Genomic DNA, 17,516 nt, shown 5'->3' with positions numbered 1-17,516 from the left:
GAAACTTTCTGAGCACATTTAAGAGTGCATTCTTGATCCCTAAAGGAAGATTCCTCTTGATTTTGGTGACCCTGTGTCCTTCTATGTAGCGCCACCATTTAGCGAAAATGCTGTAGTAGAAATCTTGAAATTTGTTTGGGCAGTTGGCCATGAAATTTGATGAGTGCATCACACTGTCAAAAGCATGCCATATCAATTTTGTTGTCATCATGACCTTTCCTCTAGCGCCACCATTAGGCTATAATGTCCAATTGAATTTATCTTTTAGTAGCCAAAACTCAACATGAGACCCCTGAAGATGTGCTTTTAATGTTTTGCATATTGTGACCTATCTAGGCTGATATCCTATACTCATCTTGTGAGTCCAGCATGATGTCAGTGACCGTGCACGTGAATGGAAAGCACGTTATTGCTCTTCCACTGCTCTGCATGATTAGAATTGCCAAAGTGACAATAGAAAAGATAGCTGCCATTTCATTTTGAGCTGTCTTTATTTGCACGTGATACCAAATACAAACTGAGAATCCAAGCAACAATGATCGCAGTCTTTTGTTAAAGCACCCTGTCTTGCCAGTACATCAATGTGGAGAAGCCCTGAATACAGACTGGTCACTGCAACCGCAGTAACTTTACTTAGTCAGCCTTTTGATTGCACTGCTGCCACATGAACTGCTGATGAGATGGTTTAGTCCAGTGTGGAGCGCAGTGTGCACCACATCAGGAACATGAAAAAGCTATTTAAACTTCCACCACCACTTCCACCAACACTGAAGTAATGTCATTAAAAGTTGTATTCACCTTATCACATAACAGCAGTGTTTTCAGACCCAGCTAAATACTCTGAAAGCAGGTAAGTGTTACAGCAAATATGCATTGCATGTGTATTTTTTGTACAGGGTCACACAGCTTTTTACCTGCCACATTGACCCAATGGGTGTTTATGTGTGTTAAAATCAACAACATGCTACATATGTGTTAAATGAAAATATTTTTACCATATAGTGTTTCACAGGCAGTTGTTCTCATGTTTGGGAGGGTGGGGGGTCCAGTGGCTATAAAAACTGTAAAAATTTTGGTAATTTTGATAGAAGCCAGAGCAGCTATACAATGTTACTGTTTTGACAACAGAATTTCAAGAAATGTTTTCAATGGAGTGATAGGTCCATTAGTGGACCTATCACTCCTTTTTTTGCAGAAAAGGTCAGCATAGTCGTGTAAAACTAGACTAGTGATATAAAAGAGAGCTGCATACATGTCGCAAGCAAGCTTATGTCTTGATGTAACCTATGTGTGTCTTCTATGCTTGGTATGGCAGCCCTGTCAGGTCAGACTGTACCGTGTCAAGCGTTACGCTCCTACCGCCGGGTCATGACTTGTCAGTTCTAAATGATATGTCTTGGGTCGCTTTAGGGGTCACTTTAGGGATGACCTCCTGAGTTCTTGACGTTTTCTCTGTGTTATCCCTTCCATCAAATTGATGTAGAGCATAGGTGTTGTATAAAAGTCTCAATTTGGAGAGGGGAGTTGTGTTGTCTTGATTTGTTGTGAATTTAAAAGAAAAAAGTAGATGAGAAATTCTTCTCCTACTCTTTGTCTTCCTGTCACTGTCGCTCTCCATTTAGAGGCTTTCTCTTTGTGCTTCATTTCCAGGAATGTTTCAAAGGGAGCTGGGGGTCTCACAAGTTGCTGCACAAAAAAGCAAGTATGTATCACTGACCCCTGTCATCTGCTGTTGACTTTTTTAGATGTAATACAATGGACACAGCCACTCTGAATAAATTGCGTGTTATTGTGGTGAGCAATGTATAAAGACAAAAGTTTGCATTGGCAGATCAAAGAACTGAGCCAGTGGTGAAAGTTGATAGTATTTTTAGCCCTTGACTGTGTACTGACACAGTGGTGCCAAATAATTGAACCATTTTGTGTTGTATTTTTGTCAGAGGAGGACAGGAGCCAGAATGAACCTAAGAACTGTGTGGAAAAAGACATCAACACAGATCCATGGCCGGGCTATCGCTACACAGGAAAACTGCGCCCTCACTACCCGCTGGTAAGCCAGCAGTTTTTAAAGTGACATCACTTCATATATCAGTGTCTCTTCGCATTTAGTAGTGGTGCCTCACCACAGCACAAAAAGTACCATCACTGCTTGAGAAAATGCAGATTAAAATTAGCACTTTAAATTAGTCTTACTATTATATAAAACTAAAGTGCAGCCCAAATGTAACAAAGCAGAACAATGATTTTATTATGATTAAATACACTGTTAGCACTACAACCTCAAATTGAAACATTACTTAGAGGCAGACAGACAGATTGCACAAAACTAGAAATGTTATTGCCAAGATTTGCAGTTGCATGAAATTACAACACTGCATCATCTCGACTATGATTTATGATAAAGGTAACATTAAGTCTTAGAAACATATTAGAGTTGAGTAAAAATGGCTTTCCACTGAATCAGAGTTAACACAGTATGGATTCAACTGAATTGTCCAGGCCTACATTGCATTAGAGTTGCATTTATGCAAAAGATTCAAACTTCACCAATAGCAGCGTTTCAGCATTCTCATGTTAGATGTTTTTGCCACTGTTTTATATTGTGCAAAATGTATGTAATAACAGTATTGATATTGAGATTGTAGCATCCCCAGAAAGATGATGGTCGGACACTTCGAATGATGTTTCATGAATTTATTCAAATCCATTCCACACCGTAAGAGCTGAGTGAAACACAACCAACATTGACTCAATATACATTTGCAAGATATTTCTGTCAGAGAAAACAACAAACATACCCAAAACGGCTTGGTTTAATCCCTTAAATATTTTCCTATGCATTAGTATACACACATACAATCATAAATGACAACAAAATTACACATATAGGAATCAAAGTGCCAAAAATAAAATCAAAAATCAAAAATATAAAATAAAATAGCCTCAAACCGTTGAATCAAGCTATATAGTAATTAAGCTAGCGGGCCGTCAATACCATCAATATAGCTTCAAAGAAAAAATAATAAATCATAGAATAAAACTACACATTCATACCTTGTTCACTCTCCAACTGAGGTGCTAAATCCTTATCTTGTGTAGACATCTTCTTCAGTGTAGTTCTAACAATTGCAGCTGCATTTTTAACCTATGTGAAGACATTGTGCAAGTTTTCCTTTTGTGCGACAGCTCCGGCAGACTGCATTGGCGAGGAGCACATAGTTTACTTCCGCTATCGGAAGTTACAAAATAAAAGCTCAGTTTCAAAATAAAATCTTTTCTGTCCTTTACATACATCCAAAACAACAAGGAAAACAATATCACTGGAATAAATCAAAACATGTGCAAACGTGTGCAGTGCTTACAGATACAAAATAAACAAATTACACTAAAATACACTGTCATTTACAGAGATAAACTCATTTGATCTGAGTAAGTACTTTGGGGATGGACTGGTACTTGTCATGATACTGCAGGCACTATTGATCTACCTTTACTTTGTGGGAGCGGATCACAGTAGTGGATTGTGTTGAGCTGTCTCTTTGGCCCCATGTCAGTGATAATGTTGGACAGTTGTAAAGCTGTTTTGTCAAAAAGTGCTATTTGCCAAAACAATATATAAAACAGAGCTGCTGGATAAATTGATTGCCCTTGATTTTCATATTGCCCATCATTCTGAGTCAGTTGCCATTCCTATTATAAAACACCAACTTGCCTCCACTGTTGTGTTTTGATGAGTTGGTGTGTGTGTGAATCATGTAACATCTCTCTGTTCTTGGCTCTGAGTGTAGACGCCAATGAGGCCTGTGCCTGGTGACATCCAAAGACCTGACTACGCCGATCATCCCCGAGGTAACCACTCTGCCACACACACATACATTTTCAGTTGAACATGTTTACCCTTCAGCAGTTGATTGAGTGCGGTCCAGCCATTTTGTGGCTTTTAGTGACACTTTGGTTGGAGCATGGCCAGATGGTTTCGCGAGGCAAACGAGTGATCTCGCAAGATCAGCTAGCTGTGTAAGCACTGTCCAGGATCATCGGTAACAGGTGCTCAACTGTGGGCCAGTTACAGTCAGTGGCACATGGTTGGCATGATTTGTGTGAGGCTTCGCATATTATCTGTTTAAAATTTTGATGTTTAGATGTGTACCCAGCCCACTCATCGTTTGCTGTTTAAAAGAGCAAAACATATCTGTACAAACCAGACATGATGATTGTAACAGGTGTTTATAAACTAGGTTCACTATCTCCTGGCACTCAGTACTTCTAAAAATCTTAAGTTGTAATTTATATCATCTTTTTTAGAAGAATAGTTTTCTGCAGAAGCATGCTTTTTATGTTTTCTCTCATCATAGGAACTTCAGACATTCAGTTACACAGTATACCTTAGTAATTATTGTTCACTGTCAGATTGTTCACTATCCAATTAAGGCCATAGTATAGAGATTGTGGGTAGCATAATGATCAAAACATCATAATCATAATCATAACGCCATCATACAATGTTTGTCACCGACCTTATTTCCAGGTTTTTTTTTAACAAAACATAATGCACGTCTGCTGTTGCCAGTCATTACAGATTTTAGCACTGGAGTACTGACAACCAGTGTGTTATTTTGTAGCTCTGTTGACACCCAGACATGGTTGTAAATTATCACTAAATCACATAAATTGATGCAGCACTGCTCCCTGTAGGCTGATAAGTCGAAGCATGTTGCACTCTTGCCGAACACAAGTCAGTAATGTCAAAGCAGGCATTTTCTATCAGCTATCACCGGAGAGAGGCAGTTGTATCAGAGGCAAAAGGTAAAGATCAGAAGGATAGGCGTGTAATAATAGAGAGTGACACTGTTGGTGCATTGTAGAAGGCAGTGAAGGAGGAAGCAGATTTTTATTCATGTTAAAGTAAAGATGTTGCTTGGCTGACACATTCCCTTCATACGTTATTCAACATTTTCCAAATTAACATTTTCAAAACATTTTTGTGAATCTGTCCCACACCCATTACCCTGAAAGATCCACACCTCTCAATATTCATTGGCCTTTTAAGGGGATGGAGTTCATCTTCTTAACCATGGGCAAAAATCATGCTAGAAAGCTTTGGAACAGTTATCACAGGCTTAAGCAACTAATTTAAGGAACATCTAGTAACACATAGAAACATTGCAAATACAGTAGCTCAGTCAGACCCATGGGAGCTATATCAAAAATACTGAGTATATCTCAGCTACAGATGAAAAGAGAAGCACTTTCACAACAAACCGACATTTCTCTCTCAAACTTCAAATTTAAGGTATAATGAATGACTTCCTGAATTTGTCCATGAGGGTGTAGTTACACACTTTGACCTTTTACCTAGTCTCATGATGGACCATTTGTTAGGTACATAGGTTTTCACAGAATAAATCAAGTCGTAGGAGAGGCCAAAGACTGTAAATGCTCTCTAATCCAGAAAAGTAGCCGGTGTAACTTGATGATATTTGAGGAACAGCAATCCTGTGGGAGTCATTAAATGTTGGGCATCCTTGTAGCTCAGTGACATTTCACTAAAACCTGGTTCAGATCTGTTGTGAGGTGTTAAAACCAGCACTGCCATGTTGTGTTTTTTCCCGTCCTTTTGCTACCTTTATGTTAATTTTCAGGTGCATGGCTTACTAACATTGATTGCTCTGGGCAAGTCATTCATTGTGCAACCATGGCAACCCCCACGTCTGTGTCATCTGGCTGCGTATGACCATATCTAGGTAGCCATGGTTACGCAGTCTCCTTTCATTGTCCGGTGATGCACATGCAGGGACTAAAGCAAGATCATGTCACCACAGGATAATTGTTCCTGCCAAGGTTAGGTCAAATCATGTTGTTGTTGTTGTTGTTGTTTTCCTTGCTACAAAGATGTCAGGTTGTGTACACCCTTTGATTTTCTCATACCTTCTTTTCTGAGCAGCAGAATCAAAGCGTAAGTAAGCCAAATCGATTGGTGCACTCACACTGTAGACTCACTGGTAGTACAGCAGGGCTATTTTTGACGATGGCCACACAAACCTGTCTAAAGTCCATGTTGCTAGGCAACAGTTCATGTTCATCTGGCAATCATCTTGTTGAGTTAATAAATTATAGATGAGTGAAATGTTGATGGCTCCAAAGCTTTGACCAACAGAAATTTCAAAAATTGTGTTGCTGTAGTTGTGCCTTTTAATGTAATAACAATGTAAGTACATGTTATTGTCCTGGTTAATATATAATTGATATTTACGTTGAGTGAGTCAGTGTTAAGCACTCTTCAACTGCACTGGTTCGGTTGTGGTCGAGACACCAGTGAACAGACCTGCCCTCCTGCCCTCCTCCTGAGTCGACATTGTGGCTCTAGTTAGTCTGTCTGTAGTTAGAGCTGAGTCTGTCGTTTATCTGCTTTAGTAGCTGGTTGTCTGTAGCACTGCAAGACTGTTTTAGACTAAGCAGTTTGGTGTAAGCCAAAAGACAACAGACATTATGTTAGTTGGCACTAGATACGGTAAACAATTACTGCGTTTACATGCACACAAGAAATCCAATTAATGTCACTAACTGAGTTAGCCCAGGAAATTGGGTAACAAACTTACCAGTGTGTTAATTTTTATAGGAATTTTAGTTATAGTCTGAAATAGTTTTTCATTTTAGTCATTGATTTTATATTAGTCTTTGCCAAATTTTAGCCAAAAACTCTTCAAATATTTTTGTCACAGTTATTTTAGTTGGTTTCTTCCAATGACAGGTAGGTACTGAGCCACTTTTCTCAGTTCTGATCTGTTTCCAATACATGGGCTTTTGGTACTGGCTGATACCGAGCGCTGATCTAATACCAGAGGTCTTTTTTCTTGATCCTAATTGTTATTGTTGTTGTTGTTTTTGGTATTATGTGTAAGGTTACATGAGACAGTAGTAAACCACAGAAAACATCTTCTTAAAGGAGAAAAAATATACAAAAATGCATTAAATTTAAATGTGTTCCAAAGCTATTATTAGAACTGAAGGTGAACTAGGCTTCACCTACAAATAAATGTAGGAGTGCAAATTTCTATGGTGACTGCTTTAATGTTTTGAAATTTTTAAAAACAGCACGCCTACATCAATGCATTATCAACCACTATTAAGTAGATTTCACTCATAGGACTGACCACTACAACAGAATTTTCTAATTTGACTGCAATACCTGCACACTCCACTGTGGTGCTATACCATAATCAGCACAATGCATCCAGGAAGGCACTGCTGAAGAGAAAAACCTCTGTGTTTACCAGCTACATAGCTAACAGACTGCTGTGGAGGTAGTAGCAGTCGATTAACTACAGAAATATCATAAAAATACTGTGTGTGTGTGTGTGTGTGTGTGTGTTGCTTATCAGTACATGGATTGCTAACGTCAGTCTGATATCCGATCTGTGAATTATGTTTCAATCAGACCCGATACCAATCGCTGCATCCCTAATGGAAGAGGACAGTATGCTAAAAATACTGTTGCATTTCCTGAGCTTCCCTGGCTTGTTGTTCTGGCCGGTCCCCTTTGCTTGCATTAGTGTTTGATCTATACTAATATTTCATAATAAGTGAGCAGAATAATGTAACACTATTAACTTCACACTTTTTTAAACTTTACAAGTATGTCAGCATTAAAGCTCATAAATAAATAGTATAATATGCTCTTCTTAACTAATGTGATCGTTAGAGCTTCAATACATCACAGGCAAGTTTACAGCAAAGATTCACGACAAGACGAGTTGGAACTTGCAGCTACTTGCAAAAGAAAGTCAATATGTCTGATCAGCAAGCTTACAAGACCTGTCAGTTTACACACATGAGACGAGATGGCATATTGTTTCCATAGCAAAGACTTTTTTGTTTCTGTCAGCTTTCTGTAATGTGGAGCTCCCTGCTGTCTTCACAGGAACAGGTCGTCAGAGTATCAACTATAAAATTTCACCAACACAGTGTTTACCATGTCAGCTCAGCAAAATAGATGATTTCTTCCCTGGAATTTAACGAGCAGGAAATGGAAGTTCTTCCTCTTGAAAGTGTCAAGTTCTACCGAGGTTACACCATGGATGCCATGTTATTGACATGGGTAGGAATTTATGGCGGTGCTGCACTCTACTTACAGCTAGCGGAAAGGACCTGTCGGCTAGTGTCTTGTGGGGAATTCCCCGAGCTTTGTCTCTCCGCTTTGGAGGGTGGAAGTAGGAGTTAGTAGATGTCTTTTGTGTGACCATGCAGAACATGTAGAGTTTTTACTCTCCAGAGCGTTGTACAGTGTTTTTATTGTGTTTATTATGCCAGTTTCCTTATCTGCTGTCTTTTTCTGCACATGCTGAGACACAGTGTTCATTTTGGCAGCAGATGTTGATTTAGTCTTATGACTAATAAGCATATTAGTTTAGTCCCATTTTAGTCATCTGAATTGTTAGTTTTCGTTTAGTTTTCGAATTCTATACAAGTTTTAGTCTTGTTTTATTCAAATGCATTTTTGTAATTTTTAAAATGAAATCAACACAGTAACTTTTCATCAAGCACACAGAGGTGATTTTAGATGCACTTCACAACAACACAGCCATCAAACAAGCACAGGGCGTCTTTTCTGTTTCTGTTGTGGATTGTGTTTTATTTTCTGCAGCACTATGAGAAAAGTGTGTCCATAAATCTCTTCTTTTCTCTGACCAAGCCAGTGAGCTTGATTGGACTGATGTTTGAATCAGCCCTCATTCAGCCAGTTCAGCCAACGGCCAGAGCGGCTTGCTGCAAGGTTATATTTTGAGAGACGCAAAGGAGAAGGATTTTTGAATGCCAGATAGTTTACTAATAGCATTTTGGTCTCACCACATCAGTGAAAACCAAACATATACAATTGTTATTATCTATGATCTATTTTTAGCTTATCTTGTCTTTTCTTCGTCATGGAAAAAAAGGTCTTGGATGAACATTTTTCGGCATTGTCTTTGCGAACGAAATGAACACTGCTCAGACATTAAAAAGTTGTTCAGAAACCTGGGTATGGTTTACCTGGCCCAATAATCTAGCTTTTCCAGGATGAAGCCAGGTGTCTTGACCTGAATTATCTTCAGACCACATCCCAATTATGGAGACCAGTGTTCTTGTTTACACAACACTTGAGAAATCAGGTAAATGCCTTGTGGAGTTGCTTCAGAAAGGAACCTTATGTTTACATTTTGTATTTATGCCATCATTATCACTCTGGCTCAGGATGGTAAACCAAATGTTATTGAATCTTTTTGAAGGATCAGAAAAAGCATTCAAAAAGTCAATCCTTAAGCTTTTCTTGGTATTTAGAGATCTGTACAAAATGCTCTCTGCTTTCATGTTACCAATATGGTTAAGAAATTCTGCACATTTGAATGTGAAAGATCAATAAAACAGAAAGGTCCAGTTTGCACAGGTATTTAAGACCTCTCAGTTTTGTAACTGTCATGAAATCAACATTCCATGTTATTCAGACTTCATTTTTTTATTTTTAGGGCGTAATTAGGGCCTTGATTCAGTCTCCTCTGTATAGCTCAGTGGGATTTTGATTGCATTCGGTATTCAAGCACAGGGCTGAGTATGTGCTCACTTGCAGAGCATTCAATTTCAGCTCCTGAAACTTAAAATCTTTAAAAAAGTGTGTATTATAGCTTTTATCAGTATCTGCCATTTATTATCAGTGTAGCCATTTGAGATTTTCTATCTCGATTGTCAAACACTGAGTCTTGGCTGTCTATTTTAAAGCATAATACCAGTGATTTTGAATGTGATTTTCTACAGCTTACCCTTACTTTACATATTAACAAGTCATTGGCCAAACATACAGTGGAACTAAAGATTTCACAGCATACAATCAGCTTTTAAAATTTTGATTTTTTTTTGGGGGGGGGGGGTTTCATTCTACCCTATTTTAAATCACCAAAACACAACAGTGCTGCTGCTTTTAGGAAAACTAATGTGGACGACTTTATTATGGTGGTGGAATACTGGTGTGAAGAAAGTTTGAAGTCTCTTTTCATATCATAATGGAATGGACCCCAATGGCTAGATAAAAGATTGGAAAAATGGGAGTTGTAAATCGGAGTTGCAAAATATGACTGAAAAAATAGCAGAAACGTGAAGTACACACATTTTGTAGATATGAGGATAAACTTGCAAAATCACTAGGTCTTGACTGATATGGGTTTCCCAATGGCCGTTACTCATATTTAGAGAGCAGTACTTAACAACAGCATTTATCAGCAGATAAGGGGACGTGCTAACATTGCTCCATAGCAGCCACACTGACAAGGCTGCCTGCAGATGTGTCTGCAGACTTTTTTTTGTTGTTGTTTATCGGCTGATGCCAATTATCTCACAATGCCAGGAAAAAACACTTGTATGGTCCTTTTTTAAACTGTGTGATGTTTTCTGCAAGGACACTAAAGCTACATTACTGGAATGTCTTCTAAAAGCTTTTGTGAGGTAACTAAAGTGCCAGTTGACCGAGGGCAAATAAGAATAAATATGTGCTCTTGTTTAGACATCTTAACCTCTGTCTCAGACTGTAGTCATGGCTTCTGCTGAAGAAACAGACCTTCCCTAGTTCTCTAGTTTGATGGCTGTTTGCTGTGTGAAATGTGTCTGTCTGTCTGAATTCATTCAAGAGTCTCTCTTCGCTCATCCCCTCTATCTGTGCACTCTGGTTCCTTTAAACATCTGTTTGGGGGCAGTGTGATGTGATGAAGCTGCCAGAGCGCAGACACCACAGCAGGTAAAGGTTCATTTTAAGTGTGGGTACACACTCGTATAACCATGTCACTTAATTGGCCTTGGGCTTCTTGCAGTGTGAATCCACCTCTTGTACCATGTAAAAATGCAGGAATTGTAACAATTGCAAGTCAGGGAGGCGGCACAGTACACATGTGGAACCGAAAAACCACAACATAGTTTGTTTCCAGTCTACATAAGTGAACACCACCACAGTAAACTGCAAAAAACTTTTTCATGAATATTACACCATGTAATTTCATTAACAGTTTCTCTGTTCAGTGTTTTACTTTTCTAAATACCAAGGTGCAAAACAAAGGCACGGGATAAAACCAAACACTAATAGTGCAAATTTAATGAGTAACAGTGTCCACTCAACCCACTGGATGACAGTCACATGAAACTCCAGCTTACTGTTTTCTCAGTCCTCTCTGAAAAGCTGATCTGCACTGTCATTGACTACACCAGCAGGACTACGGTAGACATCATTTGGTGATGCTTGTAGCATTTTCATGTTTAAAACAATGACAATGGGCTAAAATAACAATGCTCTGTTGATCGTGTGATTTCATTTGTAAAAATTGTAATTAAACAGAAGTTCTTGCACTTACAACAGGAATTTGGTGGATTTGCATTGATAAATGCAGCTGGATACTGTGAATTCCTTTTGGACTGACTCATGTTGCAGGGCTGTCAATGCCTTTTGCCATCTCACAGCTGGACGATGATTAATTGAGCTGTAGCTTGTGACACAACACTTCCTCGGGAGAGCATTAATTCAGCTGTGACAGTCATGAGGCCATGTCTGAAGACTGATAGATGACTACAGCTGTTCTGCAAGGCCCAGTGTGAGTCAGTTTAGCAGCTTCATTGAGTATTGGCATTTTGAGAGATCCCACTGGATGTTGTCTGTCCTTGTTTCCTTCCATAGGGATGTCTGAGTCAGAGCAGTCACTGAAGGGGACGTCACAGATCAAGATCCTCTCTCCTGAGGACATTGAGGGCATGAGAGTGGTGTGCAAGGTAAAAAAAATATCCTTTGATCTATTGTATTGGATTTATCGACTGCTCTGTGCCAGCGCTGTCTTTTCATCATGAATAGATGGTTTGCTGTTTGAAAGTCACAACATTATCCGAGGCGCTTCAAGTTTTTGACAAGAGTGTTGTCTGCAGCTGGCTCGAGAAGTCCTGGACATTGCAGCTATGATGGTGAAACCTGGTGTTACCACCGAAGAAATCGACCATACTGTGCATCTGGTACGCACACACTCACACAAAACAACCTTGTTACTTTGGCCCTGCCAAGTTCTTGCACAACTAAATTGGTGTTAAAGCAGTATGTAAGCTTTTGCATGAACTACTTTGTTGAACTCAGTATAAGTGTATATATACACTGCCACTCAGGTTCACCAGTAGTAGATCTGTTTTTTCACCTCTTTGTTGATCCAGTGAATCACTTCTGTGTTCTACAGGTAGGAATCAGCAGAGCTACTGGTGAACTTGAGTGGCAGTGGCAGCTTGTACACCTCTATTGAGCTCAAGAACATATAAAGGCACATGTTTTATTAACCTTCCATGTTGCTTTAAACTATATGTAAGGTATTCTTTATAGAGGTCAAAATATTATTGTTGTGTTTTGAAAGCAGATCAAGACTTCTCAGAGGGGAAGAATGCTGATTATTGACTAACTACTGTAGCCATAGGACCTAGAATTAAATGTTAAGATATAGTAGTAAGAAAAAAAAGTACTATTTAAGATTTTTTTTTTTAATCTAATGAAAGAACTGTTAGCCTTTCCAAATTAGACTTACTAATCATTAGACCTAGGAATTAGTAATTATTACTTAAGACTTTTTGAACTCTGGAAATTAGGCTCATATCATCTTTGTAATGTTCATGTAAAACAACAAGAGGAATAACTTAGTAATAGTGTTTCCCCTACCATTGCCTTGGAGTGGCAGCCCAGCCCCCAACATAACCTCCCACCCCTCCTGAGAGAAACAAAGTATTTTATGTTATTAAACTAATTTATGTGCACTTGTTTAATTTCATCTCAGTGTAAGAATGTCTACTGCATTTTCTCTTTCTCTCATTTACTTTTTCTCTGAGTAAACTAAAGAACTCAGTGGCCCCACATTGCACTGGGACACTTGTGAGTTGACAACAAGCGCACCCAAAAGTTCACAAATTCACAAAATGGGTTATCAATGCATAATTTCCAAGTTTGTGTGAGTGTACAATATATATGTAGAATATTTTCTTCCCCTTTGTCTTTTGTCTCTGTAGACTTTTTTTCACCCTTTTTTTTTCATTTTTCTTTTCTCTTCATGCCCATCCTGCTCTCTCTGTCCAGGCTTGCACAGCAAGGAACTGCTACCCTTCCCCTCTCAACTACTACAATTTCCCCAAATCCTGCTGCACGTCTGTCAACGAAGTCATCTGCCATGGCATTCCAGACAGAAGACCGCTGCAGGAAGGAGATATCCTCAACGGTATGCCCACTGCACCATGTAATTTACAACTATTAGCAGTTACTTATGTACTCGTGTCATGCCAGAAGGTATTTTTCCACCATATTGGTTGTTTCTTACTAGACAAGTATCTGATGTGACATTGTTTTGGAGGCAGGGGATTTTTTTTCATCATGATTGACTTTTTCTTTTTCAGCTCATTTGGTTAGTAATTACTTAATTAAAAGAATTTACTTTTGCAAACCTCCAAAATGTGCCTTTTCTGACATTTTATGTAAACACCAAAGTTTCTTCAGTATAGTCATACTAAGTGTCAAACCAAATCCTGAGAGCTGCCATGCTATGTTTGGATGTAGAGAAATGTTTTATTAAAGAGAGTGGAGGAGACTGGCCCTACATGACAAATGATTGTATTATCATCCAGAAATGGAGTTGGCAGGAGTTTGGCCAATTTTAGCCCCTTCATGAATATTTCTGCTAAGATGAAGCCGTCTAACAGCCGCTCCCCTCAGAGTGTCTGATGGAGTTTTTGCCAACAACTCTTCTGTCGCAGCGAGGTCCGACAAGACAGATTGTTTCATTAGCCTTTACCAACGGGGCTTCGCTCGTCAGGTCTTCTGTCTGTATTCCTGCTTCAGTCTGCTGGATGCAACGAGGACCTGCAAACAATCCGAAGTTCATATTTGATTACAAATAGAGTTCAGGCTTTATTTATGGTGTAATGGCTTGTGAATTAATGTTTTTTAGGTAGATTAATTATACCAATATTTATGTTGTGCTCTAACCATATAAGGTGCTTTAGTCCTACAACATATTTAGTCGTAAATATACACCTTTTCATTTCCTAATGCAGTGGACATCACCGTCTATCACAACGGTTTCCATGGCGACCTCAACGAAACCTTCTTTGTGGGAGACGTGGACGAAGGAGGCAAGAAGCTGGTCCAGACCACATATGAATGCCTTATGCAAGCCATCGACTCTGGTAGGAGCACAGGCTTCCTCTTGTCCCGCATGACTGTCAAACCAGCGCTGCGACACTGTTGACGTTCTGGTTGCCTGCTTCTTTCCTGCTGCACTGTCACTGCAGCAGCAGACCTCAGACTTTCCAGTCAGAGTTCAGTTACAGTGTTTGGCAGCCAGGCTACTGAGGTCTCCTGTCTTGAATCATTACAACTCAAACTTCCTCAGTAATGTTTAGACTAATTAGACCTTACAGTAGGATTTGAGGGATATGGGCTTTTGAAGTCAGATACCAGTGTTTTTTTTATTTATTTATTTATTTATTTATTTATTGTATTGTATTGTATTGGAGATGCTGATGGGTGATTTCCATTCCTAAAAAATCACAATATCCTGTCCTCCAAAAAGTCTACAGAGACAAAAGACGATAATAAACAATATACAAGCCATTTTAGCCTAAAATGCTGCCAGTTTCCCAGGTCATAACTCAGGTGCAGCAGATCGTTTCCACTGAGCCAGCATGAACACCAGCAGGACTCTGGCTCTGATACACTTAAATGGAAAGGAACCTTAATTAACATCATTAGTAACACCTGTGGTTACCTGCTGTTTCATGTCAAAATAGCTGCTGTGAAGAAGGTCTACTAGATAACAGATCTGCTATTGTTAGTATGAAAATATTAGTTAATGTAACTCAATTTTGACTTGTAAAAACACAATTATTACCAGTCAACTAAGTGAGATATATCATATATTTATTCTGACATCTTACATTTTTATGAGTTACGACATGAATGGTTTGTCATACAACAAAATATTTTTACATGTGTGGAATCTGTCAGCTCTACTATACATTTAATGTACTACACATGTAATCAAATATTTCCGATTCATATTGAATGTGGACAACATTGACTCAACGTTACCAATATTGGGACAACATCTTGTCAAACTGATATTGGCCCAAGATGGATAAAATACCTTAACAGCTTCAGCTGAATCTTCCCCTGGCTAGTTGCCTTCATGCTTCCTTTGCTCTTTCTTCAGTGAAGCCTGGCATACGCTACAGAGAACTGGGCAACATCATCCAGAAGCACGCCCAGGCCAATGGCTTCTCTGTAGTGCGGAGCTACTGTGGCCACGGCATCCACAGACTTTTCCACACTGCTCCAAACGTGCCACACTATGCCAGTGAGTAGCCACATGCCTCCATGGCCAGTGCATCAAATCTCTGAGAGCTGCTGTTGATCTCTTTGTGTTTCTTGATTGTACTAGAGCTATATTTGATTTCATTTCATTTGACTTTACCAGAAAACAAAGCAGTTGGAGTTATGAAACCTGGCCATGTGTTCACCATTGAGCCCATGATATGTGAAGGTAAGCGTAGCTGCAACATCTTTCAACATCTTGCTTTATTTAGCCTTTTTTAAAATAGTTTGCAGACTTTATCAAGTAGAAAACAGTACTCAGGAGAATGTCTTCTTTTTTTTTTAAAAAAAAATTGCTGGTTATTTAATTGGTGGTAGAGCTGCCTTAGGAGGGTCGATCAGATTCAAAAACTTTACTCGTGAGCCCACACTAGAGCAAGGATCTGAGGCCACACTCGGGATTAAAATGTTTGTAAATTATGATTTCCACCTTAAAACTGGTTTCAAATCTGTTAAGCAGCCGGTGAAGAGGCGGCACTCTCAGGAGTGTGTTTTTACACTGCTCTGTTTAATTGATGGTGTGTAAGCCAGAGCCACTCTATTCCGTCTCAGGTGGCTGGCAGGATGAGACGTGGCCCGACGGCTGGACGGCGGTGACCCGGGATGGAAAGCGCTCGGCTCAGTTCGAACACACTCTGCTGGTGACGGAGACGGGCTGTGAGATCCTCACCCGCCGCCTGGAGGACAACGGACGCGCCCATTTCATCAGCCAAATGTAGGCAGGGCCGGGACACTCCAAGGACTGGACTCATCTCACACTGATACCCGCCAACCTTTGGATCTCTTACACAGCACACACACGCACACGCACGCACACACACATACACATACACATACACACACACACCTCAAACAAGAGGCACCTGTGGCTCTCATTGTTCTTTGAATTAAATATTGGTTCCTCAAATGTAATGGAAGTACTTGAATGTGTCTTATATCAACTGTAGATTGTTTAATCAGTGAAAACTATTTTCTGAAGGAAAGCGAAAGTATTTATGAAACTGGGTTTGACTCAGTCCCAGAGGTTTGACCTAAGGCCTGATCCGGTTTGACTGTTGAAATGTTGGACTGGACATCAGACCTGCTTTGACCTCTGACTCCTGGGGCTGTGTCAGCCAGATCGCTTAATGGCTGACTGCTTGTGGAGAGTGGAGCTCAGGGCTAATTCGACTAGCACATCTTGTGTGCTAGTTTAATCAGACTCATATGAGTTGACCAGAGATGAATTGAAGAGAACCAGCTGTACTACAGAACATGGGCGGTGGGGGATGGGGAGGTTCCAGGAAACGGGGTCAACAAGTTGCGCAACCACAACAGCTGACATTCATTTTCTTAAAATAAAATAATAATAATAATAAAAAAAAAAAAAAAAAACTACAAGTACACAAGAACTGCACTCCCAGTCATCTTGAGTCATTTGGCAGCAGAAAAAGCAGCAGTAGTGGCCAGTAATTGCATGATGCAATAACATAAGCATCAGCTGGCTTGCTAAATTAGCCTTGTGGCTAGCTGATAAAGCGAAAAGACAAGTTTGTTGAGGTTAACACTTCTCCAGCTACAACTCTGTTTTGGCGTAGAGACCAGGGTTTAAAGACCACACAGTGTACTCTGTCACAGTAGCCTACATGTGGGAGCAAATCTACTTCATGGATCTACACCCACACAACTTAAATGGTTTTCCACTTGTCTGTATTCTTACCTGGACATTTATTTGGCACAGAACCAGTTCTCCAAGATGGCATCAGCCATTGTTGCTAGGAGATTTGCAAAGCCTCTGTAGATATCCAGAATAGAAGTACTGACATTAAGCCCACAGTCATTGAAATGCTGAACTTGTTAATCCTGCTTTGAGGGAATCCTTTTTGGTGTCTCATATTTCAAATAGCCCTGGTGTAGCGTATTGAGCCTTAATGTGTGAACTTAGGATTTAAGCTTTGCCAGATATCTCAAGGCATGTAACTGATGTTTTCTCAGTCCAGTCAGTCACTATTTACTCTGATATGGGAATTTTCTGGTGTGAACATTCAATATTTCTACATTTTCAGAGGACTAATGTGATCGGTTTCTCTGCCATCTTTTTATTTCTTCTTATGGAGTAATAAATGGCTATTCTGTA

At 39.6% G+C, this 17,516-nt stretch overlaps 1 protein-coding gene across 1 annotated transcript in view; it reads left to right on the top strand.

Moving 5' to 3' along the window:
• metap1 (methionyl aminopeptidase 1) overlaps positions 1-17,516 on the top strand; it is a 22,434-nt gene extending 4,918 nt beyond the window's left edge. Inside the window, exons 3-12 of the mRNA XM_030081736.1 lie at positions 1,651-1,702; positions 1,941-2,050; positions 3,789-3,849; positions 11,690-11,781; positions 11,932-12,015; positions 13,112-13,250; positions 14,083-14,214; positions 15,240-15,383; positions 15,504-15,569; positions 15,953-17,516. Of these exons, the coding sequence (XP_029937596.1) occupies positions 1,651-1,702; positions 1,941-2,050; positions 3,789-3,849; positions 11,690-11,781; positions 11,932-12,015; positions 13,112-13,250; positions 14,083-14,214; positions 15,240-15,383; positions 15,504-15,569; positions 15,953-16,119 (1,047 nt within the window). The 3' untranslated portion in view covers positions 16,120-17,516. The remainder of the gene's footprint in view (positions 1-1,650; positions 1,703-1,940; positions 2,051-3,788; positions 3,850-11,689; positions 11,782-11,931; positions 12,016-13,111; positions 13,251-14,082; positions 14,215-15,239; positions 15,384-15,503; positions 15,570-15,952) is intronic.

The sequence above is a fragment of the Myripristis murdjan genome, chromosome 22 (assembly GCF_902150065.1).
Source record: "Myripristis murdjan chromosome 22, fMyrMur1.1, whole genome shotgun sequence".
Taxonomy (NCBI): domain Eukaryota; kingdom Metazoa; phylum Chordata; class Actinopteri; order Holocentriformes; family Holocentridae; genus Myripristis; species Myripristis murdjan.
The sequence above is the reverse complement of the archived record's forward strand: the minus strand, read 5'-3'. Positions and strand labels throughout refer to the sequence as shown.